The sequence below is a fragment of the Coregonus lavaretus genome (genome assembly GCF_964263955.1).
Source record: "Coregonus lavaretus genome assembly, chromosome: 39".
NCBI lineage: Eukaryota > Metazoa > Chordata > Actinopteri > Salmoniformes > Salmonidae > Coregonus > Coregonus lavaretus.
The window spans coordinates 16,234,147-16,252,958 of record NC_140026.1 but is presented as its reverse complement, the minus strand read 5'-3'; the positions used below and the strand labels follow the sequence as shown (position 1 = coordinate 16,252,958).

The window sequence follows — 18,812 nt, the reverse complement described above, 5'->3', positions numbered from 1 at the left end:
TTGTTTCAGTAATTTCCTTGTCATGCGATCTATTGTTTACACTTTTTGAGTGGCATGCACAAATTATGGAGTGTGACTTTAACAGGTGGTGAGGTAAATAGGGGAAAAAAAGACCATAGCGATCAGATTGGACTTCAGCCTTTTACATAGTAGTGTCATAACGCTGAATGAAATGATTTACCAAAACCCTGTTGTATTGCTGGTGTGGAGATAAAGGCAATAGGATCCCTTGATAAGGATGTAATATAATGACAGTCTCATGTCATGTGTTGACCCGTGCACGTGACGAGACAGGAAGAGTTCAAGAGTGAGTATTCTGTTGGGGTAAAGGTCAGGACAATATATAAGCACCTACTTTTGGCGATACCACATGCTTTGCTTTGATCTATTTGCTTTTGGACAAGCCGGTTGTCTCCCTAATGCTTACCTTCAGCAATAGTGGTAATAAGTGAAGAACACTAACATTTAGAAGCAAAAGTCAGCTTGATTGACATGTATTAGCTTAATGTCTTGTCTAATTTCGGTAAACATGCAATACGTTTCTGCTAATGTGGCTAATTAGCAGCAAACGACTGCGTAATTGGCACCAGATTAATATGACTTTACTGTAGTTGATGGATGCTAATAGCATGCCGCTTTGAACATCTAAATAGCCTTATTTCATACAGAGTTGCTTTCTGTACAGTTTTGTTGTCAAGTTTTCAGAACTTAAAAGGGGCAATCTGGAACAACAAAGTGGTCACTCCACCACTTTTTTTGATAAAAGTTGAGGGCTTGGGCTGGAGAAATGTAACCACTCTCAAATTCATAGATCTGGATGGATATGGATACAAGAACTGACCATCCATGACATTCAAATGTTAGTTTTAACCATGTTTTGAAGCTGTACAGAGTTTGTTTACAATATGTATATTTAGGTTGTGATGGGGTACAAGTTATATTCTTCAAGAATCAATGGCCTATATATCATTAAATTCAAAGTCCAAACATGGATATGCCAATTCCAGATTGTCTCTTTAATACACACTCAACACAATGGCTTTAATGCAGTTGGTTCAATGTTTCAGAATTCAGAAAACATGTTGAGTTACATCAATTGTACAGCATCAATGGAGGAAGTATAAAACTGGTTGCAATGACATCATTATGACATTATTTATGACTTCAATTTTATGACTTCAAGGTCATACTGGTTGTATAAGGCAGTTGTGTTAACGTTAACTCATTCAAAACCAAAAAGTGACACACTAAATATGTCCCCACTTGGTCAGAGAAGGAAGGCCAAGGTAGGCCAGATAGTGTCTAAAGGAAAATGGCATATTGATTTCCTTACCCTGAAATCAGTGTATGTACAAGGTTAGACATCAATCCATATTTCGTTTTGTTTACCTGGCCACTGTCTCCAAATGGAAGGAAACCAATGTATTTTTGTAATTTGGGTGAACTATACTTTTAATATTAGTGAGTCTTGACATAAATGTTCTCCTATAAAATCCTCTTTAGCTCAAAATGTGAAAATGCAACACTACATACTTCAGTATACTTACTGTAAAACGCTACAATTTACAGGGTCAAGCCTCCTCAGCTGCGATCAAATAACATTCCATTGAGCCAAATTGCACGTAATTGTTTCTACATAGAGAAATCAAACAGGCTGTGCAGCATAACTGCTCTGATGCAGAGGCAAACCTTTCAAGGCTACCATTCGAGGCCCCATCTTGAGCGTGCATTTTATAAATAGGAAATTACCTTCTGCATTTTTTATAACATAGGTTTCTGGTGATGGCAGGGCTTTTTTTACCCAATGATGTTGTTTGTGTAGAGCGTAATGAAATATTCAAGTAAAGCAGAGACAAATACATTACCTAGTGTACACTGAGTTTCTGAAGGCTGTGAATGACAGGATCCTGAACTAAATGTATTTATACAAAGTACACACATGGTACTTTGTGAGGGCCACACTATAACGACATAGGATGAGACCCAGATGCAGACACAGGAGGCAGATGGTTCAAGTCTCTGAGATTTATTAAAATACAAGGGTCAGGCAAGAGGCAGGTTGAGGACAGGTAGAAGTTGGTGAACCAGGTAAACCAGTCCGAAAGGTACAGGGCGGCAGTCAGGCTCGAGGTCAGGGCAGGCTGAATGGTATGGCAGGCGGGCTCAGTGTCAGGGCAGACAGAAAAGGTTGGAACCGGGAGGACTAGAAAACAGGGACTAGGGAAAAAAACAGGAAACAGGAGTACGGAACAACACGCTGGTAGGCTTGACGAGACAAGACGAACTGGCAACAGACTAACAGAAAACACTGGTATAAATACACAGGGGATAAAGGGAACAAATGGGAGACACCTGGTGGGGGTGGAGACAAGCACAAGACAGGTGAAACAGATCAGGGTGTGACACACACAATATGCAGTCTTTGTTATACAGTAGCTACAGCCTTTAATATTGTGAATGTAGATTTCGAACAGCATTTCAGTTGCTGTTAATTAGAATGTTCTCAGTCAACTCACCAGTGGTGGAAAAAGTACCCAATTGTCATACTTGAGTAAAAGTAAAGATACCTTAATAGAAAATGACTCAAGTAAAAGTGAAAGTCACCCAGTAAAATACTACTTGAGTAAAAGTCTAAAAGTATTTGGTTTTAAATATACTTAAGTATCAAAAGTAAATGTAATTGCTAAAATAAACTTTAGTATCAAAAGTAAAAGTATAAATCATTTCAAATTCCTTATAAATAATATTAAGCAAAGCTGACGGCACCATTTTCTTGTTTTTTAAATGTATTTACGGAGAGCCAGGGGAACTCCAACACTCAGGCATAATTTACAAACAAAGCATTTGTGTTTAGTGAGTCCGCCAGATCAGAGGCAGTAGGAATGACCAGGGATGTTCTCTTGATAAGTGCATAAATTGGACCATATTCCTGTCCTGCTAAGCATTCAAGATGTAATGAGTACTTCTGGGTGTCATGGAAAATGTATGGAGTAAAAAGTACATTATTTTCTTTAGGAATGTACTGAAGTAAAAGTAAAAGTTGTCAAAAATATAAATAGTAAAGTACAGATACCTCACAAAACGACATAGGTAGTACTTTAAAGTATTTTTACTTAAGTACTTTACCCACTGCAACTCACCTGATAAAATAAGGGATACATGAACAGGAAAACAACTTACACATGCACACACACATCACACTGATCAACCTGTGTTCTCACTGAAAAACAGAAGAACAGAGTGATGCTTGGTTATTCATGTTGCAAATGTGTGATGAGTGTGATGGAAAGGAGTCAGGCGCAGGAGGGTAATCACCGAATACAGAGTTTATTCCTTCGTAGACACACAAATGCGCTCAAATAGCGATCAACGAAACCGGCACAGGGCAAACTATCATCCCTGGCAAATACACTGTAACGGATATCCAACAATACATAGGCACAGGGGAAAATCTACCCTGGCAACAATATGTTACGAGTAGCTCCACTGAGCTACACTACTCTCACAAATCACAATCACCCACAAGGACAAGGGGGCAGAGGGAACACTTATACACAGACTAATTAGGGGATAGGAACCAGGTGTGTGTGATTGACAAGACAAGACAATTGTGATGATGATTGGGGCGGCAGTGGTTAGTAAGCCGGTGACGACGAACGCCGAAGCCTGCCCGAACAAGGAGAGGAGGCAGCCTCGGCCGAAGTCGTGACAAAATGTCTGTAAATGTTTCAACCTGCTCCTGAATAAACCTTGCCAGCTGTTCAGGAATAGCTTGGCTGAAAGAGGGACGACAATACCTTGAAGGGACCATTCCATGGCCATGTTTTAAAGCACAGATGTTCTTGGGAATTAGTTTTGGGTGTTTAAGAGTTATTCTGGAGGGAAGTAGCATCAAGGAGGGAGCAGAAGGCCCTTGGTCCTCCTACAATGCACTGTTGGTGGTATAATCTGCTCTGGCTTTGTAAAGCTTTAGTTACCAAACTGTCTGTGACAATGCAGGTTTAGGTCCACTTTTAGGTTTATAGCTTTTTAGGTTTTTACTATGCAGTCGGTGGCTAAGTTAGCATTGCTAGTGTTTTTCCTGAGACCTGAGGTACTATCGCCCCAGGCCCAAACTTTTTTGGGTTAGTGGTATTGACGGTGCTTCTGGAATGTAATGTGTTATTGTGCAGAGTTCACCTCCTGGGTTGGCACAGAAAATATATCTTAAATGTGATGGTTGTTTACAGTAACCCAGGTAACACTTATTTTTGTTACTGTATGTGTTTTTGTTTGTGTGGTTATGGTCATCTGACTTTTTTCATTATGCAAACATACTAGGCTAAACAAATACTTCCGTCATTGGCAGGCCTTGATGTTCAAGTTGCTTTCTCGGGGCTCATTTGTTTACATTTGGTTAGATGATGAATTAGAAGCACCTGCCAAATACTGACTTCCTGATGTTCTTTGTTTTCTTGTTTTTATCTGATATACAGATATACACCTCTTTCCATGACATAGACTGACCAGGTGAATCTAGGTGAAAGCTACAGTATAATCCCATATTGATATCACTTGTTAAATCCTATATATCAGTGTAGAAGAAGTGGGGGAGACAGGTTAAAGTCTCCCGAGTGGCGCAGTGGTCTAAGGCACTGCATCGCAGTGCTAGCTGTGCCACTAGAGATCCTGGTTCGAATCCAGGCTCTGTCGTAGCCGGCCGCGACCGGGAGACCCATGGGGCAGCGCACAATTGGCCCAGCGTCGTCCAGGCTATGGGAGGGAATGGCCGGCAGGGATGTAGCTCAGTTGGTAGAGCATGGTGTTTGCAACGCCAGGGTTGTGGGTTCGATTCCCAAGGGGGGCCAGTATGAAAAAACATAAAAAATAAAATAAAATAATGTATGCACTCACTAACTGTAAGTCGCTCTGGATAAGAGCGTCTGCTAAATGACTAAAATGTTATGGTAATGGTATCAAATAATGGAGCAGAATGAGTGGAATGGTATCAAATACATGGTTTCAAGGTGTTTGATGTCATTCCATTTGCTCCGTTCCAGACATTATCATGAGCCGTCCTCCCCTCAGCAGCCTCCAATGATCTATACCCTTGTAAATCTACATGGTTATTACCTTGAGAGTAGACAATGTGTACAAGGCCTGCATCTTCCTGGCGGATCGGATTCAGTAGGATGTCCTGCTACTATCACAATAATGATCACTTATAAAGCAGTACTTCTATTTGCCACTGTCAAGAGACATGTAGGTGAATAAAGCTGGCCTGAAAATACCTTTTACCAAGGTAAATTAATCTTTGAATGTGAACTATAGTTTCCTTTATTAATATAACCTAATGAATGAAGACCGCATCACCGTCAACTGAAATACAACAATATTCAGAGAGGAAAGTGTTGGATACTGACGTGTCTACCAGAGAGTAATTTCTTGGTAAAAGCTGGTAATGATACAGTATATTTGCGTGACCCAGCAATTCACCTTTCCCATTAGGTACTAATTCAAATTAACTTTGCCATAAGCCATCCCCTTGAACCTGCCTCAGAGACTTTTATGATTCCCACGTGTAAAAAGAGCGTGTGATAGAGAGAGGGATATAGAGAAACGGGGATAGATGGAGGGCGAGAGGGATGGGTGGGAGAGAGAACATTTACTCTTTGGAAGGGGTGGAAGGAACATTCTCTGCCCTCCGATCGGATGACAAAATATCTGTTTACACGTTCCATCATTGCGGGGGTTGAAATAATGCACTCTGATGTAGTAAGTAACCAAATGCCAGGCATGCATCAGCACTTTTATCTCACACTACATGCCTGTTATTTTCTTTATTCCCCCCCAACCCCCTTTTCTTTTTTCCCTCCATTTATTTTTCTCTTTCCTCTGCCTCGCTCCGTTCTTGGCTCTTTGGAACTAATGACACCATTGAGATGTCTTGTGGCACAGCAACATATTTCAATTATTCAGAAGTGTTCACTCTGTCACTGGGAGAAAATGTTTTTATGGAAAACCCGGGAGACTGCAGTGTGCGGCTATGCGCTCACAAGGGCCTGGTGTTTGTCTGACTCTGGGTTTTTGTTTTGTGTGTTTTGACATTTTTCTTGGGGTACGAAAAAAATAGATTTATGGCAATATTTCAAAATATTTATTCACCTCAGTGAGCCACTTCCAGGTAGCTGTTGATGCCCCACCTATTCCTATAATGCAACCATCTCTCCTACACTACCAGTCAAAAGTTTTATAACACCTACTCATTCAAGGGTTTTTCTTTATTTTTACTATTTTCTACACTGTAGAATAATAGTGAAGACATCAAAACAATGAAATTACATTTACATTTACATTTTACATTTAAGTCATTTAGCAGACGCTCTTATCCAGAGTGACTTACAGGAGCATTTAGGGTTAAGTGGAAATAACACATATGGAATCATGTAGTAACCAAAAAAGTGTTCAACAAATCCAAATATATTTTATATTTGAGATTCTTCAAATAGCCACCCTTTGCCTTGATGACAGCTTTGCACACTCTTGGCATTCTCTCAACCAGCTTCACCTGGAATGCTTTTCCAACAGTCTGATGCAGCACTCCATCACTCTCCTTCTTGGAAAAATAGCCCGTACACAGCCTGGAGGTGTGTTGGGTCATTGTCCTGTTGAAAAACAAATGATAGTCCCACTAAGCCCAAATCAGATGGGATGGCGTATCGCTGCAGAATGCTGTGGTAACCATACTGTTTAAGAGTGCCTTGAATTCTAAATAAATCACAGACAGTGTCACCAGCAAAGCACCCCCACACCATAACACCTCCTCCTCCATGCTATATCGTGGGAAATTCACATGCAGAGATCATCCGTTCACCCACATCGCGTCTCACAAAGACACGGCGGTTGGAACCAGAAATCTCAAATTTGGACTCCAGACCAAAGGATAGATTTCCACCAGTCTAATGTCCATTGCTCGTGTTTCTTGGTCCAAGCAAGTCTCTTCTTGTTATTGGTGTCCTTTAGTAGTGGTTTCTTTGCAGCAATTCAACCATGAATGCCTGATTCACAAAGTCTCCTCTGAACAATTGATGTTGAGATGTGTCTGTTACTTGAACTCTGTGAAGCATTTATTTGGGCTGCAATTTCTGAGGCTGGTAACTCTAATGAACTCCTTTGCAGCAGAGGTAACTCTGAGTCTTCCATTCCTGTGGCGGTCCTCATGAGAGCCAGTTTCATCATAGTGCTTGATGGTTTTTGCGACTGCAATTGAAGAAACGTACAAAGTTCTTGAAGTGGTCCGAATTGACTGACCTTCATGTCTTAAAGTAATGATGAACTGTCATTTCTCTTTGCTTATTTGAGCTGTTCTTGCCATAATATGGACTTGGTCTTTTACCAAATAGGACCATCTTCTGTATACCACCCCTACCTTGTCACAACACAGCTGATTGGCTCAAACGCATTAAGAAGGAAAGAAATTCCACAAATGAACTTTTAAGAAGGCACACCTGTTAATTGAAATGCATTCCAGGTGACTACCTCATGAAGCTGGTTGAGAGAATGCCAAGAGTGTGCAAAGCTGTCATCAAGGCAAAGGGTGGCTACTTTGAAGAATCTCAAATCTCAAATATATTTTGATTTGTTTAACACTTTTTTGGTTACTACATGATTCCATATGTATTTTTTCATAGTTTTGATGTCTTCACTATTATTCTACAATGTAGAAAATAGTAACAAATAAAGAAAAACCCTTGATTGAGTAGGTGTTCTAAAACTTTTGACTGGTAGTGTACGTCTGTATATAGTATGGTATAAGCTGTATGTATGCGTTTCCTCCTTTCTGCATGGACAGTACGAGCAGAAAAAACAAGTAGGAAAGAGTTAATAGTACCTTTCCAGATCAATCCATAGACTCAACAAGACTGAATAAGTTGGAGTCTCAGGAGTTTACAGGTTTAGTTTTGTCTATCTTTTGTCTGTTGCTTAGAGTTTACAGCAGTTTAATGCTAATGGATTTGGCAACCTGGATGGACAGTAACCTCACCTTCCCCATGACAGTAAATCAAACATTTATGAAGTAGGCCTAGCGGTAAATAATGTAAACACACAGTGTGAAAATGGAAGGGAGAGGAAATTGAATGTTAAAAGCAGCATATTTGTCCAGGGCTTTGCCTCAGGCTAAAACGCAAATCGTCTATCCTAACCTTTTGCTCCTAAAGTCCTACAAGTCTTTATGCAGTATCTCAAAGTAGCTTTAAACAGCAGACTATACACATACTGTAGATATCCTAGCTTAACGTCCATCTACAAGGCCTATGATTTACAAATACAGTGTCTGATGTCTGGTGTAGTGTTAGCTCTGGTCCAGGGCATTAGTGCACTTTCCTTAATGTGAACTGCTAGTGTACTGTAGTGGTAGTACTACCAAAACAAAGTGAGTGTTGATTAGGTACGTTATTAAGATGGTAAATCAGCAGGTTAAATGTATTATTTGGTTTAGAAAAGCAGTGGTGACGTCTAATGTAACCGTAATAGAATGCAGGAAAAGGTGACAGTATTTCAATGATGGACCCATAATCTAATAAGGGCCTTTCTGTTGTGCAATTATTGAGTTTTTAATAAAGGTCATGGTGAGAGGGTAAAAGGCCATCGTATATCAATATCTGTTTAATCAGTGTGCCAAGGCCACTAAAATGTTTCGTAAATCCTTTTAGTAATGCTTACAAAAATAAAAAAATAAAAAATGTATCTACGTTGATTTGTTAGCTATCAATTACCATACAACTGGTTTGTGCCTAGAATTCAGATATTGTAACGGCACATTTTGGATATAGGCAACCATCTGGGATTGCTACGTTCATTTTTGGCATTTTAAATCAATGATATTATAGCGTATAGCTGTTGATTAATGAGGGATATATGCCTCATGAGCTTAGTTCAACTGTCTTACCCAATCAGAACCCAAAATATAAGCAAGTTGTCTTCGACTGTTTATAGCAATGCTATTCTAAACAAACACTCCATAGCTTCAAAACATGGATAAAACTATCATTTTGATATCATGTACAGTATGGTGTGTCTTTGCATCCATAGCTCTGTCTATGAATTTGAGAGTGGTAACAAGCCCAATCCCTCAGCTCTTTACCAATCCCAGATTGCCCCTTTCAACAATGAATAAAACATACTTGGTGAATAATGAATATACTGTGAATACTACGTATGAAATAAATAGCTGCCACTTATCTTTAGACTGAATTATTTGGAATATAATGCAAATTTCATTCTTCGTAATGACTTCCCTGTGGATGCATGTACAAATAATATACCCTATAAGCAATTAATTTGTATCATTTAATAAGTAGCTGGAGTGTTGTGATTGATTCTATTCCAAGAAGTCAGTAAATTTTTCCCAGAGGTTTGCACAAATCTGGGATTGAATTCAACGGTGATCTATGTTGCTTAGATATGCAGACATAGATAGTTTAAATATTCAAGTCTAGAACCAGTGTTAGCTGAATCTTGAATACAGTGAAGAGTAACAATGCAATACGGCACACAAAACGTTGAATAATGTGCAGTGTCCCTGTCAAAACCTAGTAATACATGTTTAGAGTATGTCCATCTATGATAATGCATCACTGTGTCCTGTTTCAGTAATAGTGAAATCAGACCTTCTTGATGAGTATATGATAGTCTACAATTTTTATAGGAGTGGTTAAAACATGCTAATAACAGATCTCTGAGTACATCGAAAAAGGTTTTATATACAGTGCCTTCAGAAAGTATTCAGACCCGTTGACTTTTTCCACATTTTGTTACATTACAGCCTTATTCTAAAATGGATTTTTTTTAAATTATCCTCAGCAATCTACACACAATACCCCATAATGATGAAGCAAAAACAGGTTTTTGTGGGACCTTATATAGACACACCTGTCTATATAAGGTCCCACAGTTGACAGTGCATTTCAGAGCAAAAACCAAGCCATGAGGTCGAAGGAATTGTCCGTAGTGCTCCGAGACAGGATTGTGTCGAGGCACAAATCTGGGGAAGGGTACCAAAAGGTTTCTGCAGCATTGAAGGTCCCCAAGAACACAGTGGCCTCCATCATTCTTAAATGAAAGAAGTTTGGAACCATCAAGATTCTTCCTAGAGCTGGCCGCCCGGCCAAACTGAGCAACCGGAGGAAAAGGGCTATGGTCAGGGAGGTGACCAAGAACCCGATGGTCACACTGACAAAGCTCTAGAGTTCCTCTGTGGAGATGGGAGAACCTTCCAGAAGGACAACCATCTCTGCAGCACTCCACCAATCAAGCCTTTATGGTACAGTGGCCAAACGGAAGCCACTCCTCAGTAAAAGGCACGACAGCCCGCTTGGAGTTTGCCAAAAGGCACCTAAAGACTCTTAGACTATGAGAAACAAGAGTCTCTGGTCTGATGAAACCACGATTGAACTCTTTGGCCAGAATGCCAAGCATCACGTCTGGAGGAAACCTGGCACCATTCCTACGGTGAAGCATGGTGGTGGCAGCATCATGCTGTGGGGATGTTTTTCAGCGGCAGGGACTGGGAGACTAGTCAGGATCAAGGCAGAGAGATCCTTGATGAAAACCTGCTCCAGAGCGCTCAGGACCTCAGACTGGGGCGAAGGTTCACCTTCCAACAGGACCCTAAGCACACAGCCAAGACAACGCAGGAGTGGCTTCGGGACAAGTCTCTGAATGTCCTTGAGTGGCCCAGCCAGAGCCCGGACTTGAACCTGATCTAACATCTCTGGAGAGACCTGAAAATAGCTGTGCAGCGACGCTCCCCATCCAACCTGACAGAACTTGAGAGGATTTGCAGAGAAGAATGGGAGAAACTCCCCAAATACAGGTGTGCTAAGCTTGTGGCATCATACCCAAGAAGACTCGAGGATGTAATCACTGCCAAAGGTGCTTCAACAAAGTACTGAGTAAAGGGTCGGAATACTTATGTAAATATGATATTTCAGTTTGTTATTTTTAATAAATTAGCAAAAAATATCTAAAACCGGTTTTTGTTTTGTCTTTATGGGGTATTGTGTGTAGATTGATCAGGGGGAAAAAACTATTTTATCAATTTTAGAATAATGCTGTAACCTATCAAAATGTGGAAAAAGTCAAGGGGTCTGAATACATTCCGAAAGCACTGTACCACAACTGGTATGCCATCCAGCCCTGGAGTTTTCCCAGACTTAAAGGCTTTAATTGCATCAAGAAGTTCATCCTCTGTAATTTGGCATTCATATGAGTCTTTCTGTACAGCTGTTAATTTTACACTATTTTTTACACTATTAATAGAAAAAAAAATCCTTACAATTAACTATAGTTAGTGGAGATGACTGAAACGAAAACATTTGCTTAAGCACTTTGCTTCCATTTTCAAAATATGGTTTGGTGAATCATGGATGGCTCCATTTGTAACAAGTTTCTGTACATTATTTTTGGTAGCATTTCTACCTTGAAGATTACAAAAGAAGTGGGTGATTAGTGGCGCTCCCCTATGATGCGCTTGTTCTCTGTATTAAAACCAAAACTTTGCTTTTATTCCATTTAGGGTCTATTAAGTGAGGGGTTGCCATAACAACACGTTGGCAGGATATTGCCTGGATAAGGCATAATGGGTCTCCTGACACAACTCGGTCTGCTCCTGTGGAAGAACTTCACTCTTCGGAAGAGACAAAAGGTAACTGCACACCCTCAGTATAAAAATCACTATATATCTGCTAAGATCGGCCACATACTGGGTATAGAAGGATATACGGCCGTGTGCTCGTGCTACAATGGGCAAGGACATCTAAGGTATTGTGATAGGGGAAGAGTAGAGGGAATTGTCCTAAAACTGGTTCATATTAATGTGAGCTGCTGCCTTAATTCCCTAGCTGGAGAACAATTTTTACCCAGACACACACAAGTTGGAAGTGTCACATTCCAAATGTTATGTCACTTGCCGCCTGTATTTTAGCTGTTACAAAGTCAGCCTGATGGGAAAAGATGGGGCATTGGGAGTGAGTGGTATAAGGTTTGTTCAAAAGCTAGACTGTACCTTTACCCACCAAAACAACCACATACATAACGTGATCCCTTAGGGGTATGTGTATATGACACAATTTCAATTGTCTCGGTCGTGGCAAAATGGGCTCGTCATGTGCTTCGCTGATTTCCTGGTCAGAGTGGATATTTATAAAACTAGCAAAATAAGCAAAAAACATCAACTCGTCATACGGGTCTCTGTTGATGGTTGCTGACTCTTAGGTCGGAGTGTAACATTCCGAGTTTGATACCAGCAGCCTTCCAATATCGCTAGACAGCTTTGACTTTTACTGGAATGTTGAGAACTATGTAACATTGATGATCCATTGTCATCTTCTCATCCAATACAGAAGGACATACAACATATGAGTCAACATACAGGGCAGCTACATTCCAGTATAGTTCCTGAATTTACATTTTAGTCATTTAGCAGACGCTCTTATCCAGAGCGACTTACAGTTAGTGAATACATCTTTTTTTTATACTGGCCCCCCGTGGGAATCGAACCCACAACCCTGGCGTTGCAAACACCATGCTCTATCAACTGAGCTACATCCCTGCCGGCCATTCCCTCCCCTACCCTGGACGACGCTGAGCCAATTGTGCGCCGCCCATGAGTCTCCCGGTCGCGGCCGGCGGCGACAGAGCCTGGATTCGAACCAGGATCTCTAGTGGCACAGTTAGCACTGCGATGCAGTGCCTTAGACCACTGCGCCACTCTTCAGGACTTCATCTCGGATTCAGGTTAAAGGTTCAACTCCCATTATCACTTTGCCCAGGCCAATTCCCCCGACCCTAGTCATTAGCTCCTCACCTCGCTCTCATTACACACACACCTCTCTTTCACACATGCCGAATGTAGTAGCTAATGAAGGTTGGGGAGTAACTGATTACATAACGTAAATACCTTAATAGCTAACATATTGTAATCAGATTACAGATACTTTGGAAAAACTAGATGATTACTTCTTGGATTACTTTGAAATTCAGAAAGGATGTTTGCGAAAAAATTAATGATGACACCTTTCTGTTTTCTCAATGACATTCAATTCAGAATTGAAAAAAGACACAGGTTCAAGTTTGTTCCACCTGAGCAAGTCTGACCACAAGTCAGAGACCACTATGATGATGCATTTGATGGATCCCTTTGGTCTTCTTCTAATGGCTAGTTATCCAAAAGTAACTGAAAGTAATCAGATTACGTTACTGATTAGAATTTTGGACAGGTAACTAGTAACTGTAAAGGATTACATTTAAAAAGTAACCTACAAAACCCTGCAGCTAATGGCATATGGGCCATATAATAGTCTGTGATGTCACCAACCAGCCATACGGTCACAGACTATACTGACTAAAGGGAGATGTTGCCACAACGGTAACGCATAGGTCAGAGCTTGTTGTCACTGCCTCCAGGGAATGCCATTGTTTGTTATACAGTAGATACAATAAGGCCTTTATTTTTTTCAGTCAATCACATTGTTGTTTTGACTTTCTCATAGTGACGGTGATGAGAAAACCACCCACCAGTACACCAGGTTCCCTATGGATAAAGCACAGTAGGGTACGCCTCATTCCAGCATAGAACAGAAGACTTTGGAAAGTTTTCATGTCAGCTTTTTATTAAAGTTTTGACTTTATACTCGATACAGAAGACATGTAATTTGAGGTCTGACAAATCTTGTTTTGTAGCTGAAGCATTCTCTTATTAATTGCGTTAACAAGATGACAAAGATGTTATGTCATGGCAATCATGAAGGGCATTGTGTGCGCCTTGTTCCGTGGAATGTAGTCAAAGACAACATAGATATTGTGCACAGATTAGAACATGTTAGGGGAAAGAAACACATGGGATATTGACTAGTGGAAACTGGATGGGAGTTAACAAGGAGAAAGGGTATTTTAGAGGTTAATGACCAATTCAATTAATCTCTGACAAAGCATTTTTGGGATTTTATAACAGGCATGAAACTGATTTCATGCTTCAGCATTTCACATAATTTCATAGGGAGAGATTATCTATTCACAAAGACCGCAGTGTCCAATGGCCAATGCCTCGAGAGCCCTGTATCTGAGAGAGCCCCCATGATCCTTCTCTTCTCACTCTTTCCTCTGGTACTCTGGAATATATTATAATAAATCACATTCTCAGTGTTACCACAATTTCCCTGACACATGTAAGGCTGAGGACAATGGAAGATATGTGAAATGACCTAAGACATCCCTCGAAAAATGGGGGTTTTGTATTGATAACATGCTTTGACTTTCGGATACATACAGTATAACATTGTGAAGCAAGAAATAGCTGAGTGATTGATGTACTGTATCAACCATATTCACTTGGTGTGGCTCATTTAAGTCATTTTATGATGGATTGTGGACCACTGGAGAAGCTACAACACTGAGTAACAACAAATAAAACACCTATATACAGTAACATGTGGTTTGACAACCTGTACAACTACTGTATTGGCAGAGGACCGTCTCACAACGCCGTTGGGCATGACACATGCCATAGAGATAAGTTGTTCACTTTTGAGAGCATTGACAACAACAGACCAGTCAGTAGAAGAGCAGTAGTGATTTTTAAGGCTATGGACTCTAGCGAGAGCAGCACTGCGATCCAGGCTAGCGCTGACTCTGATTCCTCTAAGCAGCTAGGTCACTCCACTAGAGATGATGGGGGGGATGAACACGCCGCTAGACAAGGTCGGCGGAGGTGGAAGTAGAGAGAGGGAAGGTGCCGAGGGATGCGTAAAAGCCTAGGGAAGGAGGTGAAGAGTTGAGGCGAGATGTAGCATTGTAATATCTTTCTCCCTAGTTGGCTCCCTGCGAAGCCTGTAGACAGCTCCCGCTGTTCGAGCACTTTGACTGTTGTTCTGAATTTCCCTCTCAAAGTGATGTCTAGTCAGGTAGGGCATGTAAGTATTCCTACCTTGTCCCTTAGCTACACAAGTTGCCATGGCAGAAGGATTGTCAGGCTGCATATAAGAGTTGGTTCAACATTAGCTACAGTGGGGGAAAAAAGTATTTAGTCAGCCACCAATTGTGCAAGTTCTCCCACTTAAAAAGATGAGAGAGGCCTGTAATTTTCATCATAGGTACACGTCAACTATGACAGACAAATTGAGATTTTTTTTTCAGAAAATCACATTGTAGGATTTTTAATGAATTTATTTGCAAATTATGGTGGAAAATAAGTATTTGGTCACCTACAAACAAGCAAGATTTCTGGCTCTCACAGACCTGTAACTTCTTCTTTAAGAGGCTCCTCTGTCCTCCACTCGTTACCTGTATTAATGGCACCTGTTTGAACTTGTTATTAGTATAAAATACACCTGTCCACAACCTCAAACAGTCACACTCCAAACTCCACTATGGCCAAGACCAAAGAGCTGTCAAATGACACCAGAAACAAAATTGTAGACCTGCACCAGGCTGGGAAGACTGAATCTGCAATAGGTAAACAGCTTGGTTTGAAGAAATCAACTGTGGGAGCAATTATTAGGAAATGGAAGACATACAAGACCCCTGATAATCTCCCTCGATCTGGGGCTCCACGCAAGATCTTACCCCGTGGGGTCAAAATGATCACAAGAACGGTGAGCAAAAATCCCAGAACCACACGGGGGGACCTAGTGAATGACCTGCAGAGAGCTGGGACCAAAGTAACAAAGCCTACCATCAGTAACACACTACGCCGCCAGAGACTCAAATCCTGCAGTGCAAGATGTGTCCCCCTGCTTAAGCCAGTACATGTCCAGGCCCGTCTGAAGTTTGCTAGAGTGCATTTGGATGATCCAGAAGAGTATTGGGAGAATGTCATATGGTCAGATGAAACCAAAATAGAACTTTTTGGTAAAAACTCAACTCGTCGTGTTTGGAGGACAAAGAATGCTGAGTTGCATCCAAAGAACACCATACCTACTGTGAAGCATGGGGGTGGAAACATCATGCTTTGGGGCTGTTTTTCTGCAAAGGGACCAGGACGACTGATCCGTGTAAAGGAAAGAATGAATGGGGCCATGTATCGTGAGATTTTGAGTGAAAACCATCAGCAAGGGCATTGAAGATGAAACGTGGCTGGGTCTTTCAGCATGACAATGATCCCAAACACACCGCCCGGGCAACGAAGGAGTGGCTTCGTAAGAAGCATTTCAAGGTCCTGGAGTGGCCTAGCCAGTCTCCAGATCTCAACCCCATAGAAAATCTTTGGAGGGAGTTGAAAGTCCGTGTTGCCCAGCGATAGCCCCAAAACATCACTGCTCTAGAGGAGATCTGCATGGAGGAATGGGCCAAAATACCAGCAACAGTGTGTGGAAACCTTGAGAAGACTTACAGAAAACGTTTGTCCTGTGTCATTGCCAACAAAGGGTATATAACAAAGTACTGAGAAACTTTTGTTATTGACCAAATACTTATTTTCCACCATAATTTGCAAATAAATTCATTAAAACAATGTGATTTTCAGGATTTTTTTTCTCATTTTGTCTGTCATAGTTGACGTGTACCTATGATGAAAATTACAGGCCTCTCTCATCTTTTTTTGTGGGAGAACTTGCACAATTGGTGGCTGACTAAATACTTTTTTCCCCCACTGTAGCTCGCCGCCTGCACTCTTAGAAAAAAAGGAGCTATCTAGAATCTGAAAAACCCTTCTTGGTTCCAGATAGAACCCTTTTGGTTCCAAGTAGAACCCTTTTGGGTTCCATGATGACCCTTTCCACAGAAGTTCTACATGGAACCCAAAAGGGTTCTACGTGGAACCAAAAAGGATTATCCTATGGGGACAGCCGAAGAACCCTTTTGGGACCCTTTTTTCTAAGAGTGTGTGGCTAGTGAAATAGCATAGGGCAAGAGTCCCATTGAACTTCTGATTAGCTAGGAGGGGTGAAAAGCCTCCCATGCCACGGTGAAATTGTGCTCACAGTGTTACTAGCCATCTCTGCAAAGGGCAAATAAAGAGATAGAGTAAGAGAAAAACTAAAATAGAACACATCAAGCCTCCATTTTGTCCATGGTTTTTTCACTCCCTTCTTCATTCCCCGGGGTTATTTCGAATAAAAGGCTGAGATCTTTGATGTGGTAGGAAGGGATGCAGGCGGGTGGTGAAGTGGATATATTAACGAAAGGAAGGGACCCAGGGGTCCAGACACTCAGGTTTAAGTTCCATTTATAGCAGGATGGACAGTGGCTGCGTTCCAAATGACAGCCCATTCTCTATATAGTGCACTACTTTTGACCAGAGCCTTAATGGGCAGCCCAAAATAGGGAATATGGTGCCATTTGGGACGCAGACAGCGTATGAGGAGATGAGGTGAGTTAGCTTTGGCCGGGTGGAGGAGCGGAGGAGTGGAGGAGTCAGTGGAGCTTGCAGTCTCATCCTCTGTAAAAGCTGAAAGGTATAGGGGTGCAGAAGCGGACCGACCCGACTGCAATGACTATGCTTTGACACACACAAACACACACACACACACAGGCACCGATATGCATACACACACACGCACATATACACACACACACGCTCCAGTGAACCCTCATTCACATCACTGAACCATACCCAATTATTTGAAAAAGCACATTTGTACATAGCAGGTGATTTTGCAGAGGTGATGCAATTTACTGAAACCTCTGACGACTCTGTGAGAGAGCTGCATGTTTGGTAATCATAGATGGATTGCTATAGTTTTTGTTTCAAAGGCCCTGGAATCATCAGGACCTTTACAGTTTTTCTCAATTGCGTAAAATTATTGTTAAATCAATGCTGTTGATTTTCAAAACAGTGTTCTCAAGACACAGAACTCTGTGGCCTTCTGCAAAACAGTAAATGCATTTTCAAAATGTAGTAGCCTTCTCAAAACGTAAATACATTCATCAAAACGATATGATACCATCACAATTGCTAATACATTCCTCAAAAGATCACTACTGTCTTCAAATAGATTAACACAGACATGCATTTATGTTGAGTCTAAGCTGACAAAACAAAGTTATTCTGTCATTTAAAAAATCCCAGTGATCAAAGTGTTTTCTTTGCATTCACTAAATCCTGATGATCAAAATTGCAAATACAACTATCAAAAGTTGCAGAATTATGGGAAATTACTCTCCTTTTATGTATATTTCACCAAACAATTGAATACACCTCAAATTCCAATATTATACCTGATCACTGTCATTCATTAGTGTCATCACAATCCAAGTCCATGTATTCAATACTGAACATAGGCTTGGACGTTCCATCGGCAAGCAGAAACGCACTCCCCAATAGAAATAAGGAAAGCTGAATACAGTGGAGGAACCACAACTGATATGAATGTATAGGCCACAATCCACATCAAAGCAAAGCTCTATAATGGAAGGTCACAATGTTGGAGATGATGACTTAGAAGTAACTCTACTTTATTTTCAGCATCTCTTCATGTCTGCAATGTTGTAAAAAAAATTATAACAATTTGACAGTGCCTGTTGACTAGATCTTTCCCTATATTGTACCTGGTGTTCTACTGTTAAAGTCATTTACAATTTTGTGTAGTAGTATTTACTGATAGCTGGAAATAGTGAACACGTTTGCAACCTTTTCTCTTCTGATGAAAACTACATGTTGATATTCTGTGAACAAACCACTTTACAGTGAATGTTGTATTCATTGATGACAATTGTATTTACAGTTTTGCTAAAGCAGGTCTAAAATATACAATCGATGTACAAAGGCAAGAAAATGATCAGCCATTCTGCAAATGTATTTAAGCATTTGATCATTGTTGGTTTGCTATAGTATG

General features: G+C 40.8%; 1 protein-coding gene across 1 annotated transcript in view; it reads left to right on the top strand.

Moving 5' to 3' along the window:
* The first annotated feature begins 223 nt into the window (after positions 1–223).
* The window catches only part of LOC311112981 (phospholipid-transporting ATPase ABCA1-like), a 207,230-nt gene continuing 188,641 nt past the window's right edge, over positions 224–18,812 (top strand). Inside the window, exons 1-2 of the mRNA XM_084156107.1 lie at positions 224–307; positions 11,558–11,686. Coding sequence (XP_084012233.1) covers positions 11,621–11,686 — 66 coding nt within the window. The 5' untranslated portion in view covers positions 224–307; positions 11,558–11,620. The remainder of the gene's footprint in view (positions 308–11,557; positions 11,687–18,812) is intronic.